We start from the raw sequence: 24,015 nt of genomic DNA on the forward strand, positions 1-24,015 counted from the left end.
GGAGTTTTTTGTTTCTACCTGGGCAACAGAAAAGATTCTGCCTCCATGACCCTTGGGCAGCAAGGGGAAGGAAGCCCCAAAGCTAGAGCTTAGCTGCAGTGATGAGGAGCTGACAGGACCTGGGCACAGTGCCAACCCCCAACAAGGATGCCCAGAGCTAATTTTGAGCCTCCTCCTCCATCTCAACTGCAGCTTTCTGTCTGAGAGCAGGAAGGCACCTGCCCCATCCCAGGCTTGGGGGTGGCCCATGCCACCCCTGAACAGGAACCAGAATGACACTGCTGTCACCTGTCCCCTAACACCTGTTACCAGGAAGGATGCACGATGCAGGGAATAGTCACAAAGGGACTCCCAAGGTGGTCCCCTGAAGTGGTCAGTGTGCCTGTGGACACACAGGAAAGCCTCTGCTTGCCCTCCCAGAGCAGTGCACCATTCATTCAGCCTTGTCAAACTTGCTGGGGGCCAGGCCTCTGGTTCAGAGGGGGAACAGAAAATTAAAGGACAATGGACTCAGAACAAATTGGAGACAGACCTTTCTGGGGCTGAGCCCTGAATGTGCAGTGGGGAAAGGAAGGCTATGAGACTGTCCAGGGCACCAGAGTGCACAGGTGTGTTCCAGGTAACCCCCACAGAGCAGTACCCACCTCATCCGCCCTACAGGCCCTTGAGGGTCCTTCCCCCTGGCAGGGTATCCCAACCCTCCTACATGTTTAAAGGAAGATTTCCTACACTTACAGAAAGTTCCACTGCTGACCTCTTTCACAGGTTTATCAGACTGAGAGGCTCCTGGGTGTGCACAGCAGGCAGGGAGAGCAAAACAAGGATAAGCCCGCAATCTACACAGCCAGTTGGTTGCCCTGCCCTCTGGCTGATAGCAGGCAAAGGGGACACAGTGTGGGGCTGGGGACACCAGGAGCTTGCAGGGACCTGTTCTGTCAGCAGGAAGGACCAGCACCAGCACCTGCAATGGAAGGTAGGGGTGTTCTCCTGGGGAAAATCTTAGTGTTTCCCCTCCCCCTGTTCACCACGGGGCAGCTGGAGAGACGCTGCCCTGCCCAGCAGGCGTGTGCTCATCGCAGCCCAGCAGTAGCTTGTCTCCAGCCAGCAGTCTGTCCTCAGCTCTTTGGGCTCATATCAAAGCCACCAGAATAACTGACAAAGTTTAGACCTCTTTAGAGCCCTTGAGTTGAATTTGGAGTTAGGTTCACTGTGGACTGGCTGTTTGAACCAAGTTGTGGCTCCCTTCGATCCCATGTGCCCCTCTCACACATTACAGGTGCCCTCAAATGCCACCTGCTGGACAGAACCCGGGGTGGGCCTGGCTTTGGGGTGGGTGCAGTGGAGCGTCTCCACAGGACAGTCTGGTAGCAGGGCACCATCCAAGCACCTGGACACAAGCTCCTGGTGGTGACTCCCCTAACTTCACCAGCTGCAAGCCAGGGCCTCCTCTAGGCTCAACTGAGCTCCTGTGTCCTTGCAAAGCATAGGTTCTAGACCCCTGTCTGTGGGACATCTACAAAGCCAGGGTCCCTGAGGGATGCAGTCCTCAGGAGTATTCTCTACAGCCTTGCCCACCAGAAAGGTCAAGGTGGCCACAAAGGCAGGTGCAGTGTTTTCACTTCTCAGGTTCCAGTGTGACCAGCTGCACTGGCCTTGGGTGGCAGACCCTTATTTGATCACAGGATCCTGTGCTTCACCCAGGAGCAGTGGCCAGCACTAGACATTCTGAAAGCAGTCTGACCTCCTCTGCCTTTCAACATACTAATAATTTTCTGTTATTTCTTCCTTTCTCTATAGGGAGTAGGCCAGTGCCTGGTGCCGGGCCTCTCCATCTTGGGCCCTGTGTCAGAGCTTTGACCAGCCGGCCACACCTAAGGACACACCTACTCTCACCTACCCCCGACTCACTCCTTTGCTCACCATGACCCCCACTTCTGACTGTCCCTTGCTTGCTTTCCATGCCAGCAGTTTGCATAAGAGGGGCAGATAATGTCTTCCGCAGGGCAGGAAAGATGTGAGCGGCCCTCTGTGCCGGGCGTGGGAGTGGGCTGTGTGTTGCCTCCAAGGTGACGCCATGGTAAGCCCAAAAGGCATTTTAGAGTCACTTCTCCCCCAAGGCCCACAGTGCACTAGGCACTTTGAGAGGCCAGGGTGTGCTGCCCGATGCAGGGATTGCTTTTTATATTTTTCCTCACTCAGAACAAAAGGTGACTGTTACAGCCGAAAGACACACTCAAGAAAAGTGTTCTTATTTTTCGTTTTTGTAATTTTTGGGGTAATTTTTATTTTTGAGAGAGTGTGAGCAGGGGAGGGGCAGAGAGAGAGGCAGACAGAGGATCCAAAGTGGGCTCTGTGCTGACAAGCTGACAACACAGATCCCAACGTGGGGCTTGAACTCACAAATCACAAGATCATGACCTAAGCTGAAGTTGGACGCTCAACTGACTGAGCCACCCAGGTGCCCCCCAAGAAGAGTGTTTTAATCCCGTGTCTGACTTAGAATGTTGGGTGACGTGTAAGTTCAGAGCAGTTCTGAAGCAGAGCAGAGCAGTTCTGGAGCGTGAAGTTCAGAGCAACTTCTTCTTGACCTGATTGTTGTTGCAAAGGCAATTATACACCTTTCACCAACCTCACCTGGCATTGCTTGGTTTCAGGATTTGTGCTGATGATGGATACCATCGTTGCCTTCTGCCTCGATGTGTGATGCATTATCACCCCAGACCATCACAGGATGGGGGCTCCAATCCTATAAAACAGATCTCATACCACATTTAACTGGGCAGAGCTGTTTGCCCTTTGGAAATCACATCGTATCTTATGGGATCCATATCCCAGACTTGTCCTGACCCTTCTTCTCACCTCTCCTTTCTCCAGCAGGGAGGCAGGACTACAATCTCCTGGTGATTGGCGGGGGATCTGGCGGCTTGGCTTGTGCCAAGGAAGGTATGTGTCCAGTGCCCTGTATCCTGCCAGTGTGGTGGGGGCTCCAAGCTTTCAGGGACGCCTGGAGAGGGCTGCATTGTTCTCGTAGCTAGGTGGAGATGCACCTTGAGTGGCCATGCACAGAATGCATTATCTCTGTAGCTGGCCTGCTGGTCTCTGGGGTCCTACATCCTGCAGGGTCACCCCAAGAGCCTCATCATTTTGCCCTGCTCCCTGCCGCTCCCGAGTTGTCTGTGCAACTCCCAGCAGCCAGGATGACACCCAGGTCTGAGCCTGCCCTCTTGGGCTGCAGCCCAAGGCCTCATGGGAGCTGTCCCCACCCATCTGACATGTCTCCCACCACCCACACCCTTGCTCACTCTTCTGCTACAGCCCCTGGCTGCCTCACTGCTTCCCGAAGGTCTTTCTGGCCTTGCGCCTCACCCTGGCTGTCTGCCTGGCCTGGTCTGGCCTGGTCTTCACCAGCCTGGTTAGCTGTGGGGCTCACTCATCTTCCTTCAGTCTTTGCTGCCAAGGGTAGAATTACCCCCTTCCACACACATCTGGTCCCTGCTCCCGGCTCCACTGTCCTCGTTCTTAGCCCTGGCACTGTCCCACAGAGATCATGGTTTGTTCTGCTGTCCGTGTCTAACCAGATGGGTTTGGGCACCCCGGGGTGCTCAGTAAAGATGTGTTGAGTGAAAGGGCTGGACCCAGAGGCATCCAGAGACCTCGTGTTGCAGTTTACCACTAATCTGGATGCGGAACAGATGGCCACCATTTCACTGGGGGCTCTGCTCTCTGCTTTAGGAGTGCCTGGCAGTCTGCTTGTCTGTCTAAATGATAAGGAGGCAGGTGAGACAGATGTGGATGAGGGAGAGGGGAAGACAAGAGAGAAATGGTGCCCAAAACATGAAGAGTTGAGCAGCCACCCTGACCATTTAATTACAGCTCTCTGATATCAGATCCTGGGTTTTAGAATCACAGTTGGCATAAAGGAAATCTGCTGTCCACTGCTCTTGCTCTGAGGGGCAGAGGAGGGTGCTGGCCTGCAGTGGAGGGCAGGAACCTTGGAAGTCTCCCAGCTGATTTGGGGGCCCACAGAGGGACACGAGGTCCTCATCCCATTGAACCACAGAGCCACCCCAAGAAACAGAGCATACAGACAGTTGTCCCAGTGGTGTGTCTTATAGCAGAAGAAAGCCCTGGATGTCGTGTCCACTCTAGTGTCTTATCTGTAGAGGCACATCTCTGTTAACCCACAACACTTCCCAGGTCTGTCTTTGCCTTTCTCAACAGTGGCATCTCTCCCTGTGGATGATTGTGCTTTTCTATAGCTCTACTGAAATATAATTGACTTAAACTGTACATATTTACAGTGGACAACTTGATGCTTTGACATACGTACACACCTGTGAAGCCAAGTACCGCAGTCAAGCTAGTGAACATGTCCGTCCCCCCCGTATTAGCTTGCTGGGGTTGCCGTCACAAAGAACCACAGGCTGCATGGCTTAAGCAGCAGAAATGTATTTCCTCACTGGAGCCTGGAAGTCTGAGATGAAGGTGCCAGCAGGGTTGTTTCTTCTGAGTCCTCTGTCCTTGGCTTATAGATGGCTGTCATTTCTCTGTGTCCTCACATGGTCTTTCCTCCATGTGTCTATGTCCTAATCTCATCTTTTTATATGGACACCAGTCAGATTGGAGTAGGTAGGGCCCACCCTATGGTCTCAATTCTAACCTCTATAAAGACCTTGTCTTCAAATAAGGTCACATGCCAAGGTTCTGGAGGTTTGGACTCCAACATGAATTTTGACGGGACGTGACTCAGCTCATAACAAACCCCAGAGTTTCCTCAAACCTTGGGAACCCCTTCCTGCTGCTCCCTCTCTGCTGCATCCCCAGACAGCCAATGATCTGCTTTCTCTTACTACAGATTAGTTTGCATTTTCTAAAATCTTGTTATACAAGATGAGATCATGCAGCATGTATTCTTACTTCTCTGGCTTTTTTTCACATAGCATAATTATTTTGAGATTGATCTGTGATGCTGTGTGCATCTAGAGTTCATTCCTTTTTATTACTGATTAGTATTCTGTTGTTTGCATGCACCACATGATGTTGGGCCAGTCACCTATAGGTGGACATTTGGGGTATTTGCAGTTTGGGGCTATTGTGAATGGTGCTGCTGTGAACATTTGGGTTTGTGTCTTGGTGTGGATGCATGTTTTCAATTCTCTGAGATAAATGCCTAAAAGTAGAACAGGTAGGTCATGTAGTATATCTCTTCTTTAGGTATTTTTTCATTTATTGCCACAGTCTTTCGTAGTCTTCAACGCACAGGCCTCCACATCTTTCATCAGATCTATCATGAAGTGTTTCATATGTTTTCTAACAGCTTTTTGAGATTAAGTCATATACCATACTATTCATTCATTTAAATTGCATAATTCAGGGGCGCCTTGGTGGCTCAGTCAGTTAAACATCCGACTCTTGATCTCAGCTCAGGCCTTGATCTCAGGGTCATGAGTTTAAGCCCTGCTTTGGACTCTGTGTTGGGTGGGAAGCCTACTTAAAAAACACAAAAATGCACAATTCAGTAATTTTTAGTATATTCACAGAGTTTTACAACTATCACTATATCAATCATAGAAATTTTCACCACCCTCCAAAATTATTCTGTATCCATTAGCAGCCAGTCCTCAGCCCCACGCAACCACTAATCCACCTTCTGTTTGTGTGTATTTGCCTATTCTGGATATTTCATATAAATATGTGGTCTTTTGTCTTTGTATCTTCCACTTACCATAATGTTTTCAGCACTCATCCACCACACAGCATATGCTAATGCCGTATTCCTTTCAGTGGCTAAATACCATTCCACTGCATGGACAGATCACATTTTATTATCCACTTGTCCATTGCTGGACATTTGGGTTGTTTCTACTTTTTTGGCTTTTGTGAATAATGGTACTGGGAACATTTGTGTGCATATTTTTGTGTGGATCTGTTTTCCTGTCTCTTGGGTAGATACCTAGGAGTAGAATTGCGGAGTTGTGTGGTTTGACCTTTTGAGGAAATGCCAGACTATTTTCCAAAGTGGCTGTATCATTTTATATTCCCACCAGCAATGCAGGAAGGTTCAGATTTCTCCACATCCTCTCTAGCATGTGTTATCTTTTTTATTATAGTCTCCTAAGTAGGTGCTCAAATGGTACCTCCTTGTGGTTCGTCTGTGTTTTCCTAACGATTAATGACATGGATCATCTTTTCATGTGTTTATTGTCTATTTGCATATCTATGAGTAAATGTCTATTCACAAGTTTTGCCCACTTTTTTTTTTAAAGATTTTATTCTTAAAACAATTTTTTTAATGTTTATTATTTATTTTTTGAGAGACAGAGTATGAGCAGGGGAGGAGCAGAGAGAGAGGGAGGCACAGAATCCGTAGCAGGCTCTGGGGTCTGAGTTGTCAGCACAGAGCCTTACGTGGGGCTTGAATCCATGAACTGTGAGATTATGACCTGAGCCAAAGTCAGACGCTGAACCTACTGAGCCACCCAGGTGCCTCCTATGTTACATATTCATACATAAATATATTATGGTTACTAGACCCTTATCAGGTATATGATTTGCCAATACTTTTTTCCATTCCATGGATTATCTTTTCACTTTCTTGCAGCACATTTTTAATTTTGATGCAAGTCCAGTTTATTTCTTATTTATTTTGTTGCTATGCTTTTGGTATTTGAGAAACAGTGGTCTTACCCAAGCTCACAAAGGTGTATGCCTGTGTTTTCCTCTAAGACTTGTACATTTTCAGCTCTGACACTTAGGCCTTTGGTCCATTTTGAGTTCATGTATACATAGGGTGCGAGGTAGCTGCTTTGGGGTTTGTAGTAGACACCTTGAACTTGTCACAGTCTGCCTGCAAGTGATATTGTCCCACTTCACATGTAGTACGAAAACCTTAGTATGGTAACATGCTTCCCTTACTCCCTTCCGAGCCTTTATCCTATGTGGTCATATGTTTTACTTTTACATGTTATAAGCCCCATAACACATTGCTATTTTTTTGTTTAAACCATTACCTTCAAAAAAGATTAAACTAATGAGGAAAAAAATCTTACAGATCTGCCCGTGTAGTCACCATTTCTGGTGTACTCTTTCCTTTGTACAGATCCGAGTTTCCATCTGCCATCATTTTGCTTCTACCCTAAGGATGTCAGTGAACATTTCTTGTGATGTGGCTCTAAGAGTAATTAATTCTTCAAGCTTTTGTATATCTGAAGACATCTTTATCTTGCCTTTAGTTTTTAAAGGTATTTTCTCTGGGTGGAGAATTCAAGGAAGATAGAGTTTTTGTTTGTTTTTTCTTTTAGTACTTTAGAGACATTGTCCTTCTGGCTTCTCACTTGCATTATTTCTTTTTGTTTGTTATTAGAAAGAGAGAGAGAGAGGACACAAACACAAACAGGCCCCATGCTCAGCCTGACACAGTGCTCAATCCCATGACCCTGGGATCATGACCTGAGCCAAATCAAGAGTGGGACACTCAACCAACTGAGCCACTTGTATTGTTTCTGATGTCATCTGCTGCCTCTTTATCTCTGTGTTCTTTCATTGTGTGTCTTTTTTCCTCTGGTGGTTTTCAGGATTTTCTCTTTTCATTGGTTTTGAGCAATTTAATGAGGGTGTGCCCTGGTGTAGTTCTCAATTATTTTTCTGCTAGACTTCACTTAGCTTCTTGGGTCCATGGATTTATAATTCTCATCAAGTTGTGAGAATTTTCAATCATTATTTCTCCAGGTAATTTTCCTGTTCTTCCTCCTCTCCTTCACTATGGGAGACTTTAATCACACATATATTAGGCTGTTCAAAGTTGCCCCTCAGCTCCTGGGTGCTCTCTTCACTTTGGAGAGTTTCTATTCCTGTGTTTCCAAGTTCACTAATAAAAGAGTCTGCAAAGTCTAATCTACCATTAATCCCACTCAATATATTTTTTATCTCTTTTATTGTAATCTTCATCTCTATAAATCCGACCTGGGTCCTTTTGTATATCTTCCGTGTTGCTCCTTAACTTTTTGAACATGGGGAATACAGTTACAATACTCATTTTACTTTTTTTCTAATTCTGACAACTGTGTCAGTTTTTGGTCGGTTTCCATTAACTGATCTTTTCTCTCTTACAGCTTGTATTTTCCTGCTCCTTTGCATGCCTGATGGTTTTCTATTGAATTTCCCTTGCTGGCTTCTAGATATTTTTAGATTCCTAGATACAGTTTTGAGCATGTTCTGGAGTTTGATTCCTTTGCATCTTCCACTTAAGATTTATTAGGCGAGGGACACCTGGGTGGCTCAGTCAGTTAAGCGTCCGACTTCAGCTCAGGTCATGATCTTGCAGTTTGTGAGTTCAAGACCCGCATCGGACTCTGAGCTGACAGTGCTGAGCCTGGAGCCTGCTTTGGATTCTGTGTCTCCCTCTCTCTCTGACCCTTCCCCTGCTTGTGCTCTTTCTCTCTCTCAAAAATAAATAAATAAACATTAAAAAAATTTTAGGTGGCTCAGTCGGTTAAGCTTCTGACTTAGGCTCAGGTCATGATCTCATGGTCTGTGAGTTCGAGCCCCGTGTCAGGCTCTGTGCTGACAGCTCAGAGCCTGGAGCCTGCTGTGGATTCTGCGTCTCCCTCTCTGTCTGCCCTTCCCCCATTCAGTCTCTCTCTCTCAAATAAATAAAACATTTAAAAAAATTAAAAAAAAAATTTTTTTTTAAATTTATTAGGCAGGTCCAGAGCTGTGCCCAATCATTTCCAGTGACTGGGATCTGACCTTAATACTTTCACAGCTCCCCAGGAATCATGTGTTTTGTCCAGTTTACCTTCTGGGAACAGGCAGTATTCCCAGCCCTGCATGATCACTGTCTTCTCTGGTCTTTCTGGATGATTCTTTCCTGGCCTCAGGTAAATTCCTCACACACATGCACTGATCAGATGTCTGGGGTTCTGTGCAGCTCTCTCCTCTCTGGTTCTCTGTCCCAGAAGCTCTGGCTGCCTCAGTCTCCCCAGGCTCCCAGCCTCTCTCCTCAGCCATTGAATCTGGTGGGCTCTGCCTGTGCTGCATCCTGAAGACTCTCCAACTGTGAGGCTCACCTCATTTGTTTCCTATCTTCCAAGAATCACTCTTCTTGGGAGAGTAATGTTTGGTTTCTTGAAACCCTTATTTTATGTATTCCGTCTGGAGTTTTGGTTGTCTTGGATGGGAGGGTACATCCGGTCCCTGTTGCTCCATTGTGTCGGATGGGGGAGACAGACGTAGGCATGTTTGAAGAGTCCCCCTTGTTTTTAATTTTTTTTTTAATGTTTAGTTATTTTTGAGAGAGAAACAGAGCACAAGAAGGGAAGGGGCAGAGAGAGAGGGAGACACAGAATCTGAAGCAGGCAAAGAGTCCCCCTTGTTTTTAAAACAAGCACTGCGATCGCATCACTGATCAGTTGAGCAAAATGGGTTTTTACATGAAGGCTTCTAAAACTTTGTTCTGATCTTGGTTGATAGCCATGAATTGAGTACATTCTGTAGTATGTGAAACACTCATGAGTCACGATGTTTAAGTCGGGCATGCCCTCAGTCAAGTCCAGTGCCCAGGCTGGCGATGCAATTCCCCAAGTAAGCCAAGGGGAAGCCCTTCAATTATCCCTGGCTAATTGGTAACAGGGTCAGAACCTAGGATTGGTGGCCCTGGGAGGAATCTGCTCACAGCCAGTGGGGAAAGCCAGGAGACTCCAGACAGAAGGTGCAGTTGGAGCCCAGGTCTCCCTCCCACTTTGGGGCCTGGCTGATCCCGGACCTGCCATTTGACCTTCCATTTTCTCACCCTGAGAATGAGGTAGCAAATAGCTACAAGGGTAGACCTTGGGTAGAAGCCTCCCATGGTGTCCAGTGGAGAAGAGAGGAGATGAATGAGTCTACTGGGTAGGTCTGGGGAGAGAGCCAGGGGAAGCTCCGAGTCTGGGGCCTCTCCCAGGAGGTGGATACTCCTGTGATGCGTGTAAGTATGCTCTGGGTGGGCACCAGGCTCATGCTGAATGTCTGGGCCTGGAGCCAGGTGCGGCAGAAGACAAGGGAGGGCTGTGGTGGGCATATGAGGAAGGGTGGGCATCCCACTGGGTCCTGGCACTAGGGTGGGTGGTGTGAAGGCTGCAGTCAAGAAGAGGCCCGAGGGTTCGCATTTATGGGCAGCACAGCTGTGTGGCAGCTGACAGGTGGGGAGATCTGGGTGTGGAGCTGGTGGGAAGTTGCTGGTCCTGGTCTTTCCCTGCCGTTTTCTGGTGGTCATGGGCCCCTAGGGTCCCCAGCCCCAGCCCCGAAGCAGCTGCCCATCTGCTCGCTCTTTTTGTCTTTCCAGCCGCTCAGCTGGGAATGAAGGTGGCCGTGGTAGACTATGTGGAGCCTTCCCCCCGAGGTAGGTAGCCCTGGATGGGAGCCGTGTGTCCTGGGGAAGAGGGAGGAAGGGTGCCTGGTTCATGCACGGAGGGTGGCTGAGCCTAGAGCCAGTCACCCACTGCTAGTTGGCATCTCTGGCACAGGTCCTGTTTCTCCAGTAAGTCACCATTAATGTAAAGTTCCTCGTTCTTATTTAAAAATGAATCTGACTATAATCGTAGAGAGTAAATTCACAGGGCAGTGTTCACCTGGAGCGTGTCTGAGTTGCAAACAATGACTTCAAGGAATCCTACACAACTGTAGAACAGGAGAGACTTCTAGTCCCCTGAATACAAATCTAAACATGCTCTTCCCAACATGCCAGGCACCAGGTGGGGCCTAGGCGGCACATGTGTGAACGTTGGCTGCATCCCCAAGAAGCTGATACACCAGGCAGCGCTGCTGGGGGGTATGATCCGCGACGCTCCCCACTACGGCTGGGATGTGGCCCAGCCGGTCCTGCATGACTGGTGAGGAGCCCTGCCCACTCCCAGTGCTTGTCCGCTGCTCATGGGGGAGGTTGACTGCTCCATTAACCCTCACGGAAGCGTGCTATCAGAGAGGGGCCCTCACTGGGAACAGCTCTGTGCCCCACCCCTTGACATTTGGCAAAGTCTAGAGACATTTTTGGTTATCATCACTGGTGGGGGGGGGCTGCTGCACCTATGGGGTGCTGCTAAAGGCCCTATGGTGCACAGGACACCCTCACAAAGGTTGATCTGGCCCCAAAGACCACTGGTGCAGGGTGAGAAACTGATTCAGGTTCCACAGGTGGCACCTGGTCTGCTCTGAGCTGCACATAGGCCCCTCTGTGGTTCTCAGATGACCTAGACTCAGGGCCACTGCTGTGTCCTGGTGGCTGTGGCCCAAAGCCCCTGTTTTCCCTGAGTCCAAAGTCCCACAGCTCCAAACCCAGGACAGAGACAGTGGCCATGGGGATAGATGTCACATTTCCCACCTTTAGAATCACTTTGTTTCTTAGTATTTCTGCTAACCCACTATTTGCATCTGATCGTCTGTTGTGGGACTCTATAGTTATTGCTTCTATTGTGGTTTTTAACATCTCTTGTTGTGTGTTAATAGGAGGAAAATGGCAGAAGCTGTTCAGAATTATGTGAAATCCCTGAACTGGGGGCACCGGGTCCAGCTTCAGGATAGGTACTGAGGCCTCCTCAGGCCCTCCTGGCCCTCTCTGGGTCATTTCATACCTTGTCAAGCACTTAACTCCTCAAAGGCTCAGCAGTGATAAGACGAGAAGTCCCTGCCCATGGGGTGGGGGTGCACACACGAGAAGCAGATGGGGTGAGTGCCCTGTGAGCAGAAGGCCACCCTGCAAGCTGGCACCTGCAGAACCTGGAGTAGCAGGGAGTGGGGGGCATGTTGGCAGGATAGCTGGAGCCCAGGGCTGCACCAAGGAGGAGGCATGCTCGGAGCTGGGGCTAGGGAGAACAATGGCCAGAGTGTGGGAGCATAGAGAGGGCCATCCCAGACGCCAGCACCTTCCTCGAGGCAGGTGACCTTTCTCCTGTCAGGGTGGACCACTGTTATGTGGAAGGAGCCCCATGAGCCCCATGTTGCCCAGGCCCCACTCTGTGAAGTCCACAACTCACCTCTCATCTCCAAGGCTCCCACACCCTGAACCCCACACCTTACCACCCACCTCCTGGCTTTCTAGGCGTACATGAAGGCACCTGCTGTTGCGTGCTGAAGCATATGTCTAACATGATCATTCTAGCCTGGGACAAAGTCCCATCAGCCCTTTGGGGTCCCCCAACCAAGATGCCGAGATTTCTTCCACCAAAGGATCCTCCCTGAGGAGCCACTACCAGACGGAGAGGTGCCCCAAACTGCACTTGACTCTGGCTAGGCTTTGCTCCTGGCCCTGTAGCTCTTCCCTGTGCCCATGCAGGTCATGGAGGGGACAGTGTTCCCTCAGAGGTCTGGTGGCTCTCATCTGAACTCTATTTGCTTGGCTCCAAGGAGTCCTCTGGGCCTGTACAGTAGGCAGCTATTTTGTACCCATGAAACCCAGGACACCTGAGCTGGAGAAGCTGGCCCACCTGCCCACCCTGGGCGTCCCCAGTGATCCCCCCCACCAGGGAGCTGAGCTGTATCCTGTTGTTTTTCCTCTGTGTGGGGCTCAGTATCCGCCAGTGCGGTTTGCTGGAAGCATAGGGCTCTGCCATCCATCCTGCTGGCCCTGGGCAGCAACCAGGCAAGTGCCAAACAGGCCTGACCCCAGGGCAGCTCTAGAGGTGCCCACAGATGGAAGCCGGTGCAGAACTTCTGTCTGTATCCTATGGCTATTGCTGAGCTGTGGGGGTGAGTGAGGACTTGCTTCCTACAGCTCAGGCAGCATATGGAGGCATGGGGCTTGGTTGTGGGGAGGACATAAAGTCCAGGAGGTGATAAAGCCTTCCCAAATGTGCCAAGAACCCACCACTACAGGGTGGCCTTCATTATTAGAAGATGTGGATCATTTCTACACACCATGCACCTGACCACCCTTATGTCCTCATCAGACCTGTTTTCCAGCCTCACTATCCCCTAGAGGGATGTAAGAGTGTAAGAGTAATGTCTTCCTAGTGGGCACCCTTCCTTGTCAGCAGGAGGTTGGTCATTTGGATGGCGGGGATAACTGGGTGCACATGGGGGCCTCTGTTCCCTGCCGGAAAGTGCCCAGGTGACAAGGATGGACCCTAGGGAGGCTCAGCCACTTCTGTCATCACACACACCAGGGCTGTACTTGGGCTCTCAGAACCATGCTGGCTTCTGTCCAGCAGTTCCAGGGATCTATGGTCCAGGGGACCCTTGGGGAGACGACAGCTACCCTTCTCCCCCTTCATGCTTCCCAGTGCTGTCTGCCCCACCTGAGCTGTGGGCAGGGGGCTGTGGGTCCGAGCTAGGCTTTTACCCATCTGCTCCCTGTTTAATCCCGTAAGTGACACTTAATTTACAGAGGAAATATTTGACAATCTTATTTTTATTTTGCAGAAAAGTCAAGTACTTTAACATCAAGGCCAGCTTTGTCAATGAGCACACGATTTGCGGTGTCACTAAAGGTGGGAAAGAGGTGAGTGCCCAGCTCTCCTGAGTGACTCCTCTCAGGCAGTCCTGACCCTTCCAAAGACCTGGGGTGCCAACTCCAGCTTCATTCAACCCCAGTGATGTTCGCAGTAATAAGTGCTGCTGGAATTGACAGCAGATCTCTCTGAGGCTGGTTGTCACTCTCCATAAACAATGAAACAGACCACTGAGATGCATGTTGTGCTAGGCTGCCTGCTGTGCTGGGCGATAGGGTGGGTGGTCACACCCTTGCAGAATTTTGTGGGGATTGGAGGAGATGAGACACCTGCAGGGTGCTCTGTAAACTGGGGGTGGGGGGGGTGTTTGGAGTTACAATGTCTCCCTGCCCTCTTCTGTCGCACCCCCTCCTGGCTTGAGTACTCTTGACAGGCTCCCAGCTCCAAGAGACCTCTGAGCTCCTGGCTGGAGGGTCCACACTGCAGGGCAACAACTGTAATTAGAAAGTGTGGGTCTCTGCCAGGGGTACCTGTGGGCAGTCGAGCCCTCTGCATCTGTGTGCCACAGTACATCTGTGTGACCACGACTTCCTTGATTTCTTCTCAGACTTTGCTTTCCGCGGAGCATATCGTCATTGCTACTGGAGGGCGGCCAAGGTACCCCACCCACGTGAGTGTCCCCAGCACACAGCCTTCCCTGCCACCCTGGGCACGTTCATGGTCTCTCAGCTCATGCTTCCCACACCAGCAGCATCCCCATTCTTTCTTTTCTTAAAGAAATTAGTTTTTCTATATTCACTGTGGTCACTTTTTCTTTCTTTCTTTTTTTTTTTTTCAGTTTTAAAGTTTATTTGTTTTGAGAGGGAGAGAGGGTGTGCACACACGTGAGCAGAGGAGGGACAGAGAGAGAGAGGGAGAGAGAATCCCAAGCAGCCTCCGTGCTGCCATTGCAGAGCCTGATGGAGGGCTTGAACCCGTGAACTGCGAGATCATGACCTGAGCTGAAACCAAGAGTCAGACGCTTAATCAACTGAACCGACTAAGCCACCCAGGCATCCCTGTTTCTAATTCTTTCTCATGTCCATTCTACAGAAGCAGGTCAGCAGGGACCCAGTACTGCTGAATCCTAAGAACAACTGTCACTTCACTCTTCCGGTGGCTCTGAGACACCACCGCACCTGGTCTTCTTTGTCTTGCTTTGCTGATTCTTCCTTTTCTCTTCAGCCTCAAAATGTTGGAACATCCAGGACTTTAGCCTTTTCTTCCTTCCCCTACCCCAAATCTTGCTTTTAATTGACCTAAAATTTATACACCATAAAATGCACCCTTTTAAAGGGTACGATTCAGGGAGTTTTAGTATATTCACAGTTGTGCAGCCGTCAGTCTCCACTACCTAATTCCAGAACATTTTCACCCCCAAAATGAAACCTTGTACCATTAGCAGTCACTGCCCATTCCCTGCCTCCCCAACCCCTGGCAACCACTAGTCTGCTTTCTGTCCCTATGGATTTGCCCACTCTGGACATTTCACATAAATGGAATCAGACATGTGGCCTTTGTGACCTGCTTCCTGCACTCAGCAGAATGTTTCCAAGATTCCACATTGTAGCATGTGTTAAAACTTCATTTCTCTTTATGCCTGAGTAATGATCCATTGTGTGGGTAGACATATTTTGTTTATCCACTTGTCCACTGATGGACATCTGAATTGTTTCCACTTTGAGTTGTGAATAATGCTGCTGTGAACATTTATGTACAAGTTTTTCTGTGGACTTAAGTTTTCACTTCTCTTGGCTATATACCTAGGAATGGAGTCGATGGTCAGTTTTTACTTTTTGAGGAACCACCAGACTGTTTTCCAAAGCAGCTACACCATTTTACATCCCCCCACCAATAACATGTAAAGGTCATACTATACTTTCTTGTTTCTTCACATTTTGTAATTTTTTTATTGAAAAATGAATATTTCAAATAAAATAATGTGTTAACTCTGGAAGTCAGAATCTCTCTCCACTGTAGGATTTTGTTTATTGCTATTGTTTGTCAGGTGGTTTTCTGAACTGATTTTGTAAAATCTATATCCTTTGTCATGGGAGGCCACTAACGTCTCTGCTCAGTTAGCTTAGTGGTCAGCTAGTAACTAGACAGAGGTTTCCTTAAACACCTGGAGAAAACACACAGTCTTTGCTGAGGGGTTTGTAGGCATTTGGGGGCATGCTTTTGACATTTAGCCAGGTACCAGAAACTCTGCCTTAGCCCTCACTACCTACTTGTGCTGGGCCTCAAGGCCAGCCAGAGGTGAGAGTTCAGGCTGTCTCAGGCCTTTCCCTGGTGTGTGCACAGCCCAGTGCCTACACCTGGCCTTCTAGGTCCCCAGGAATACGTGGGACCTTTTCAAAGCTCTAATGGACGTCTCATTCCTTGGCTTTTCCTTTTAAACTTTTGGGTAGTATGTTGTTTGCTTCAGCTGTTATCCATCACCTCAGGCAGCTGTGACATTACATCACTGGGAAGATCCTCCTCAGAGAGAGCTTTCGACCCTGGGCAAGGTCAAGAGAGGTGGAAGATAAGCCTCTTGAGTGGGGTCTTCTGGGGAAGCCCCAGCCAGGTCCAACAATGACTCTGGGAAGGAGCTTTGGAAGGCCTCTGGCTCTGTTCTGCTCTCCAGTACGTTTTTAAAGTCACTCTTCGGGGCGCCTGGGTGGTGCAGTCGGTTAAGCGGCCGACTTCAGCCAGGTCGCGATCTCGCGGTCCGTGAGTTCAAGCCCCGCGTCAGGCTCTGGGCTGATGGCTCAGAGCCTGGAGCCTGCTTCCGAGTCTGTATCTCCCTCTCTCTCTGCCCCTCCCCTGTTCATGCTCTGTCTCTCTCTGTCCCAAAAATAAATAAACATTGAAAAAAAAAATTAAAAAAAAAAATAAATAAAGTCACTCTTCATTTCTCAAGGTTGCTGCTGAGCTGAGAGATGGGGCTAGCGTCAGTTAAAGCTCCACCAAACTCACTGTTCTTACCAAGTCTCAGCCATTTTTCTTGACTAAATGTTCCCTGTGTTGGGGCGCCTGAGTGGGTCAGTCGGTTAAGCGTCTGACTTCAGATCAGGTCATGATCTCACGGTTCGTGAGTTTGAGCCCCGCATTGGGCTCTGGGCTGATAGCTCAGAGCCTGGAGCCTGCTTCTGATTCTGTGTCTCCCTCTGTCTGCCCCTCCGCTGCTTGCACTCCGTCTCTCGCATTGTCTCAAAATAAATAAATGTTAAAAAAAAATTTCTTTTTAAAGTGCCCTATGTTGCCACAAGCCTTTGGTTAATTTCAGTGGTTCTCAAAAAGTTGAATTTTACTTTTTTTTTTTTAATTTATTTTTTTTTAGTTCTGGCTGTTTTTTTTTTAATTTTTTTTTTAACGTTTATTTTTGAGACAGAGAGAGACAGAGCATGAGCGGGGGAGGGTCAGAGGGAGGGAGACACAGAATCCGAAACAGGCTCGAGGCTCTGAGCTGTCAGCACAGAGCCCGCACAGAGCCCGACGCGGGGCTCGAACTCACGGACCGCGAGATCATGACCTGAGCCGAAGTCGGCCGCTTAACCGACTGAGCCACCCAGGCGCCCCAAGTTCTGGCTGTTTTTATGGAGGGGTGAACTTTGGGAGGTCCTCAGTCCACCATTTTTTGCCAGCATCCCCTCCTGGCCCCGTCTTACTTGAGGGTGCTTCTCTGCCCTCACCCCCACAAGGAAGGTGGAGCTAGTGGAGAGGGGGATGGGAAGCAGGAAGCGGTTTGGCTGAGGTCACAACCACATGGGTCTCACAGGGGAACCTGGGAACCAGGTGGCACAAGCCCTGAGCCTCCACATGGGCTGTGGTGAAGTTAATGAGGCCAGTGGATTTCCCGGGCATGGAGGCTGCTTCTGCCTCCTAGTTAGGACAGAGCACAGATGGAGGAGGAACAAGGGAGTGGTTCTGTTTCTCCTCAGATGCTTAAATCCTAAGCCTCTACTTTTAGTTCTATGCTTTCTCTGGAAATGGGGAACAGAGGGGGCACAGAGGGAAATGTACACCTCCAGTCCTCAGAGGCTACCATGCCTCCCTTCCAGCTGTCAGGCCCTCAAGAGCAGCCTCCAGAGGGGACAGGTGGCTTGTGCACAGAGGTGGCCCTCGGGCAGATTATGTGGCTCTGTAGGGTGGCAGGGTGCTATTGTACAAGGTAGCTACAACAGACGGGAAAGGTGGGTGACCCTTAGTGACCCCCACACCCATCAGCCAAGCCCACATTAGTTCTGCTTAAAGCCCCTGAAGGCCACAGTCAGCTCCCAGGAGCTGGGCAGTCATCTCAGGCAAACCTGCATATGTGCCAGGGTGCCCTGCAGAGGCAACAGGCCTGGGCCCACCATGCTGGACCTCAGCTGGGCAGCCACCATGTCTCCATTCGCTCAGAGGAGGATAGAGCAGGAGCTGTCCGGTGCAGGGGAAGTCAGCTCAGTGGCCACTCCACCCTCCCATCACCCACCTCCACCACACCCTCCCTGGGTGCCTGCCAAGACTTGCTTATGTTTTAGGCCCTTTGATTTCCAGACCTTTCAGTTTTCTTTGCACAACCCCGAGAAATTCCTGACTTTATTTTTATTGCCAATTGGAATCATAAACTGTTTGCAGTCTGCTTCCTCTCCACCAGCACATCTTACTCTTCTTACTCTCATGGGCTGCTGAGAGGACGCTGGTCCTTGTGTCTCCCCAGTCTGCTTGGCAGTCCCTCTTGGGCTCCTCTGGGATTCAGGAGAGTCTGTACAATTCCCAGGCTCCCTCAAGAGTGCCCAATAGCATCCAGCCTTCAGCCTTGTGCCTTTGGAGCCAGCCTGTCCCTTCATGCCCTGACTCACTCTGCTCCTCACCTGCCCTCCTCTCAGCCCGGGTCTGGATCAAGGGGAAGGCCCTGGAGAGCAGGGAGAGCCATACCCCAGCTCCCCAGCCACCTCATACAGCCAAGGTGTGCTGGGGTGCTTTGCCCAGTAGTGGATGGCACACTGAGTCAGATATAGATAGCCTGGTCACCTGTCCCTAGAGGCTAAACCTGAAGAAAAGTCTGTGGAGCAAGGAAGTGCACCCATGTGTGAGCCGGGGTGGTTCTGGTTGAGTTGCGTCTACAAAATGGTCATCCTCTTTGGGGGAAGTCTCTAGGAACAGGCTAGGTGATGCTCTTCTCACACTGATCCTTTTTTTTCTGGGTAGATCGAAGGCGCCTTGGAATATGGAATTACAAGTGATGACATCTTCTGGCTGAAGGAGTCCCCTGGAAAAACGTAAGACCTGGCATGGGCCTTAGTGGAAATCCTCTTGTTCACAGTTGCAAACATCAGGGCCATTTAGAACCATATGTTAGTCCTGTCTCTCTAGTGCATTCTTTCTTATCTACTGGAAAGAAGGAAAGGGAACATGGTTCTTGTGCCCCTTGGTGGGGCTGTTGACATACTGCATACTGTGACTGTCTTAGAAGTGATGACACAAGTATTACAAAATGCATTAGCCAACTGTCTAGGGCAGTGGTTTTCAAATAGGGTTCTTGGAGCCCCAGGGTATCAGTGGGTCCCGTTAAGGACATCACAGAGGAAGGATATTCAAGGAGGAGAAGGTAAGGCCAGGTCATTAGGGAAAGCCATTGACCTCTCCTTGGGCCTTGATTAAACATCCCCTTTCCTCTGGTTTACACCTTGGGCTTCCCTGAAATCCAGCAAAGGCTCCAAAGTTCTCAGAAACCATAGCCCAATTGTGGAAATAAGACTTGAAGTGTGTGAGTGGTTTTACACTTCCTGAGCAGGTGATAATGCACTAAATGCACTTCCTGTACCCACAGAGCAGGCTGTTAGGGGGGCGTTTCAGGTCCAGACAACTCTTGTGAGCGGCGTTGGGGGTAGTAGTTGGGGGGGTGGGGGACTTCATGCTTGCAGGGACTGGAAAGGCCACCAGAGGGCAGCAGAGGCTTGGTCGTCAGCAGGCGCTCGGTGGCCTTGGGACTTGGTTTTGAGAATATACATACATACATACATACATACATACATACATACATACATACATACGGGGTGGAAAAGCGAGGAAAAGTGCGAGGGTAAGTGGGCGTGTGTGTGCAAGTGTATGTGTGTAGGCACGGGTGTGCTCTGCTTGTTACTGTTTCACTCTTCATGAGGCATCTCTGTTCGCAGCCGGGGCTTGATTCCCTTGAATGGATGTGATGTAGTTTATCTTTTCATGACTCATGAGCATCTCCCTAGTCTCTTTTTGTCATCATCATGAAATGCTGCAGTGAAAACCTTTGACGTGCATCTTATTACTGTCATAATGCTTCTTGCATGTTATATACACCTGTCAGGGGTGTTTCCTACAGGTAGAGAACCCAGGTGCAGGGGTAGGTGCCCTTCACACCTTCACCCATGCTGCTAGCAGGCCCTCCCTCCTGGTGGGCTTCACCAGGTTACAGGTGCGCTTCTGCCTGCTGTCCCCCTTCGCCCTGCCTGGGACTTCAGCTTTTTCATGAGCTGTAAAACAGAAGGGAACCTCTCCCCCTGCTCCTTTGGGGTGAGCACCACTTGTTTGTGCCCAAGGCCTGTGTGGTCCCTCCCAGTGACTGTGGTCAAGCTCATGCAGGTTTGCATCCCTCTGTCCATCACCTTCTACCAGTTCCCCCAGCTGTGGTTTGTCTTTCTACTTGGGGGTATTTTTTCATACAGAAGTTTGTAGTTTTCATGTTGTCACGTTGATCATTTTTTTCCTCTATGCCGAAATTTCTGAGTTATCTTTTCTTTTATCATCAGCCAATTGGTTAAACATGGCCTGATTTTATTTGGATTTGCTATTATTAGTCATCATTTCACATATTTATTAGCCATTTAAAACTGAGTGTGTTGGGGCGCCTGGGTGGCTCAGTTGGTTGAGTGTCCAACTTCGGCTCAGGTCATGATGTCACAGCTCGTGAGTTCGAGCCCCGCGTTGGGCCCTGTGCTACAGCTGGGAGCCTGGAGCCTGCTTCGGATTCTGTGTCTCCCTCTCTCTCTGCCTCTTACCCACTCGCATTCTGTCTCTGTCTCTCTCAAAAATAAACATTTTTAAAAAATTAAAAAAAAACTGAGTGTGTCTGTGAATGTGTGTGAGAGAGAGAGTGTGTGCGTGTGTGTGTGTGTGAGAGAGAGAGAGAGAGAGAGAGAGAGAGAGAGAGAGAGAAAGAGTGTGTGTGTGTGTGTGTGTGTGTGTTGTCAGCTTGGTCCTTGGCCCACTTTCTATCCGGTTTTCCTTTTTTCTTATCTGTTTCTTATCTTCCAGCTGGTTTGCGTATTAAGGCTGTGATCCCATGTCGTTTATACTGCAGATTTTCTCAGCTTGTCATGTCGCTTAACTTGTGTGATGTACAAATGGTTTTTTTTTAACTTTTTTTTTTTTTTTTTTTTTTACGTACCTTAGATCTCTTTTTACACTTAATGGCTTTTAGATTTATTGCATGTTCAGGAAGGCCTGCTCCACCCCCAAGATTGTTTTTGAAAAAGAGCCCCTGTATTTTCCTTTAGGCCTTCCACAGGTCAGATTTTCCTTTGCGACCTTGAGGTATTTGCAGTTCATCTGTGATATGGTATGGTGTGGTGTGGTGTGGTGTGGAGTGGAGTGGAGGAGTGTGGTGTGGAATGGTATGGTGTGGAGTAGAGGGTGTGGTGTGGAGGGGTGTGGAGTGGAGGGGTGTGGTCTTAAATGGTGTGTGGCGTGGAGCGGTGTGGTGTGGAATGGAGTGGAGGGATATGGTGTGGTGTGGTAGGTGGAATGGTATGGAGTGGTTGTGTGGTGTGGAGTGGAGGCGTGTGGAATGGTACGTGGAGGGGACTGGTGTGAGGTGTAGAGGGGTGTGGTGTGGAGTGGAATGGAGTGGAGAGATGTGGGTGGTATGGTATGTGGAGTGGAATGGAGTGGTGTGTGGTGTGGAGTGGTAGAGAACAGGCTTCTAGGGTTCCCGTGTCGCTGACCACTCACCCTTGAGCCGGGCTGAAAGCTCCATCCCCGAGTGGAATCCCGGTCCTGCTCTGGCTCCTGGCTCCCACTTTCCTGTATCACTGGTGCAAGTGCCTGGCGTTGGCTTCAGATCTTCTTAGTTTTCTTTCGCATTGATTCCTCTGGGTGGAATGTAGACCTGGTTTGCCAGCCTGTCCACAGTGGTCCGCTGGACCCGTGGTTCAGCCTTGAATGTGCAAGTGCCTGGGAGGCCAGCTCCCTGCACGGAAACTTGTGTCCTGTTTGAGGCTGCCATGCGCTTCAGTTGTCTCGGCCCATGACCAAAGGCCAGCATTTTCTGAATCCCAGTCTTTTGTCAAATTAGTTCCTGCATATTCTGTTGTTTTCTTTTGTTTGCTCTTTTCCCATTACATTTTAAAAGTGGTGTCTTCAGTGCCCAGGAAGGGGTCGGTTTCTAGTGATTCTCTCCCTAGCCACTGGTCATGGAGGCTGGGTGTGTGGAGAGGCTGGCCTAGGCCATCACTCAGGGCTGGGGAGGGCGGGAGGCGCAGGCATGGTGGGTGCCGCCGGTGCTCAGCCTGGTGGCCCAAGCTGTGGGCCCCTCCTCTGTGACCGAGTGCCGGGGCAGTGGCCTGCTCCGCTGGGAAGACACCACCCCAGATATTTTGGTCAGGAAAGAAAGTGCTGTGTTTATTTTCTTCAGAAAAAAAACATTTAGAAGATTTTTTTTTTTTTTAAAAAAGCTCTTTCGTTTAGAAGGAATCTAGGTATGTTATTGTTTAAGAAAAAAGTGTTTGCAATGTATCAGTCACCCGTTTCGTTCTGAGCATGATTTATGTGAGGAAATGGTTTTTTTTAAAAATTAAGCTGGAGATATATCCCTGTACGATGCTTCTGTGAAAATGCGGCTTTTGTCCGGTGCTGTTAATGCAAGTTGTAACAGTGTGATATGGGAGTCAGTGTTTACATGCTACATTCCTCTGCTGCAGTCAAAATAAGCCCGGAGGGTCTACAGTAGCATTTCTGTATTTTATCAGCTTGGGCTGGGGCTGAGGGGGAGGCCTCTGCTCACACTTGGAGGGGCTGTTTCTGCCAGATTTATTTGCCTTATAAATATTCCCTGTGTTTATTTTAACTTGCTTTTAAAATGGAGCTGAAATTAATATGGACCTGAGGGCTGCCCCCCAGCCCTGTAGTGCCTCCCACAGCCGGGCTGGGCATTTCTGCTTGGTCCCATCGGGAGGCCCAGCCGGTGGTGGAGGGTGCCCAGAGAGCCTGGGCTCCGCCTGCAGCGGGTGCCATCCCCACAGGCCTCTGGGTGGGCACGTCCGGCCCCACGTCCCTTATGGGTTCTACAGCATGCACAGGGCCTTCTTCCCTTCGTCCCTCCCCATGACGGGGCACAGGCAGCATCTGAGACCTTTCAGGATGTATCGGAGTGGGGCACAGTGGCAAGTAGCCCTTCGTGAGGCCTGTGTCCTATGGTTGCTCCACGTCTTTGCCCCCTCAAGGCATGAACCCCAGTGGCCATAGAGGAGTTGTAGGCTCACAGACATTTGAAGAGTGCCCCTATCCTCCTTTGCTCGAATCCAGGTCTGGGGAACCTAAGGCTGGATAGATGGTAGAGAGGGGATGATGAAGCCCAAGCCCAGTTGGTGGAAAGAATTAAACACCCTTCACTACACAGCTGGATTACCCCAGAGGTAACAGATCACGTGTAGAAAACTCTAGCATATGCAGTGTGAGCTCCCAAGTCCATGAGCAGGACCCTGTGACTGTGAGGCCAGGGGGGAGATGCACCCCGGCTGCCCAGACCCTCAGAACCACACCCCCACCTGAGGCATCCACTCAGCCTAGGCTACCCGAATGCCAGCTTTGTGTCTGGCTTGTTTGGCTTTTCCATTGTTCTTGTTTCTTCATTTTTCTGGGTAAATCCAGGGCAGGTTGAGGAGGAGCAGGAAGTGAGGAGGATTCTGGGAGAAGAACAGGGTCCCCTAGGCAGGTAGCAGGAGCCCCTTCGGAAGGAATGCTCAGAGGGATGATGGCCACTTCAAGAAACTATCCACCACCAGTGGAGGAAATGGGGGTGCAGGGTGTGCGCTGCCCTGCATGGGGAAGCTTGGAGATGGCATGCAACTCTCCCTGCCCCAGCTGTCCAGCCCAGCAACCCTCTGGCAGGTGGAGGGAGGGTGGAAGGGAGAAAGGGAGGCCGACTCACCACAATGCTTTCAAGGAGGCAGGCACTGGGGTATCTGGATCCTTGTGCACCCAGGCAGCTTGGCTCCGCCTTTGATCATACAGCCCGGTGACCTTGGTTCACTCACCTGGAGGGTCACCTCCTCTTTCAGGCCTTTTGGACCCAGGCATCCTGGCTGGGACTTGGGCCCAGCTGCCCAGTCTGCCCAGGCCAGGATCCTCAGGTCCTGTGCACGCTGTGACTATTCAGGCAGCCTAAAGGTGAGGAATTGAGGTCACTCTGCTCCAGACCCCCTTGGCTCCCTGGCCCAGCTGGTCAGCACTCACACCTGGGGTTCACGCCATGTCTACAAGGCCAGCTCTGTGCATAGGTGGGCTCTGAGCGGGGAGCTTTGGGGTGACTTAAGTACTGTCACCTTTCTCT

General features: G+C 49.9%; 1 protein-coding gene across 8 annotated transcripts in view; it reads left to right on the plus strand.

Moving 5' to 3' along the window:
• TXNRD2 (thioredoxin reductase 2) overlaps positions 1 to 24,015 on the plus strand; it is a 51,720-nt gene that overhangs the window by 1,390 nt on the left and 26,315 nt on the right. For 5 of the 8 annotated variants that reach the window (XM_047098276.1, XM_047098275.1, XM_047098281.1 and 2 more), the window contains exons 2-8: positions 2,875 to 2,943; positions 10,322 to 10,378; positions 10,724 to 10,868; positions 11,482 to 11,556; positions 13,393 to 13,471; positions 14,029 to 14,091; positions 18,639 to 18,709. In XM_047098276.1, the coding sequence (XP_046954232.1) occupies positions 2,875 to 2,943; positions 10,322 to 10,378; positions 10,724 to 10,868; positions 11,482 to 11,556; positions 13,393 to 13,471; positions 14,029 to 14,091; positions 18,639 to 18,709 (559 nt within the window). Of the gene's footprint in view, positions 1 to 868; positions 974 to 2,874; positions 2,944 to 10,321; positions 10,379 to 10,723; positions 10,869 to 11,481; positions 11,557 to 13,392; positions 13,472 to 14,028; positions 14,092 to 18,638; positions 18,710 to 24,015 lie in introns of those variants that run through there. The other 3 variants (XM_047098279.1, XM_047098280.1, XM_047098277.1) reach the window with 3 other exon arrangements.

The sequence above is a fragment of the Lynx rufus genome, unplaced genomic scaffold, assembly GCF_022079265.1.
Source record: "Lynx rufus isolate CCGP_SWC_20201006 ecotype Redwood Valley unplaced genomic scaffold, mLynRuf1.p SCAF_45, whole genome shotgun sequence".
NCBI lineage: Eukaryota > Metazoa > Chordata > Mammalia > Carnivora > Felidae > Lynx > Lynx rufus.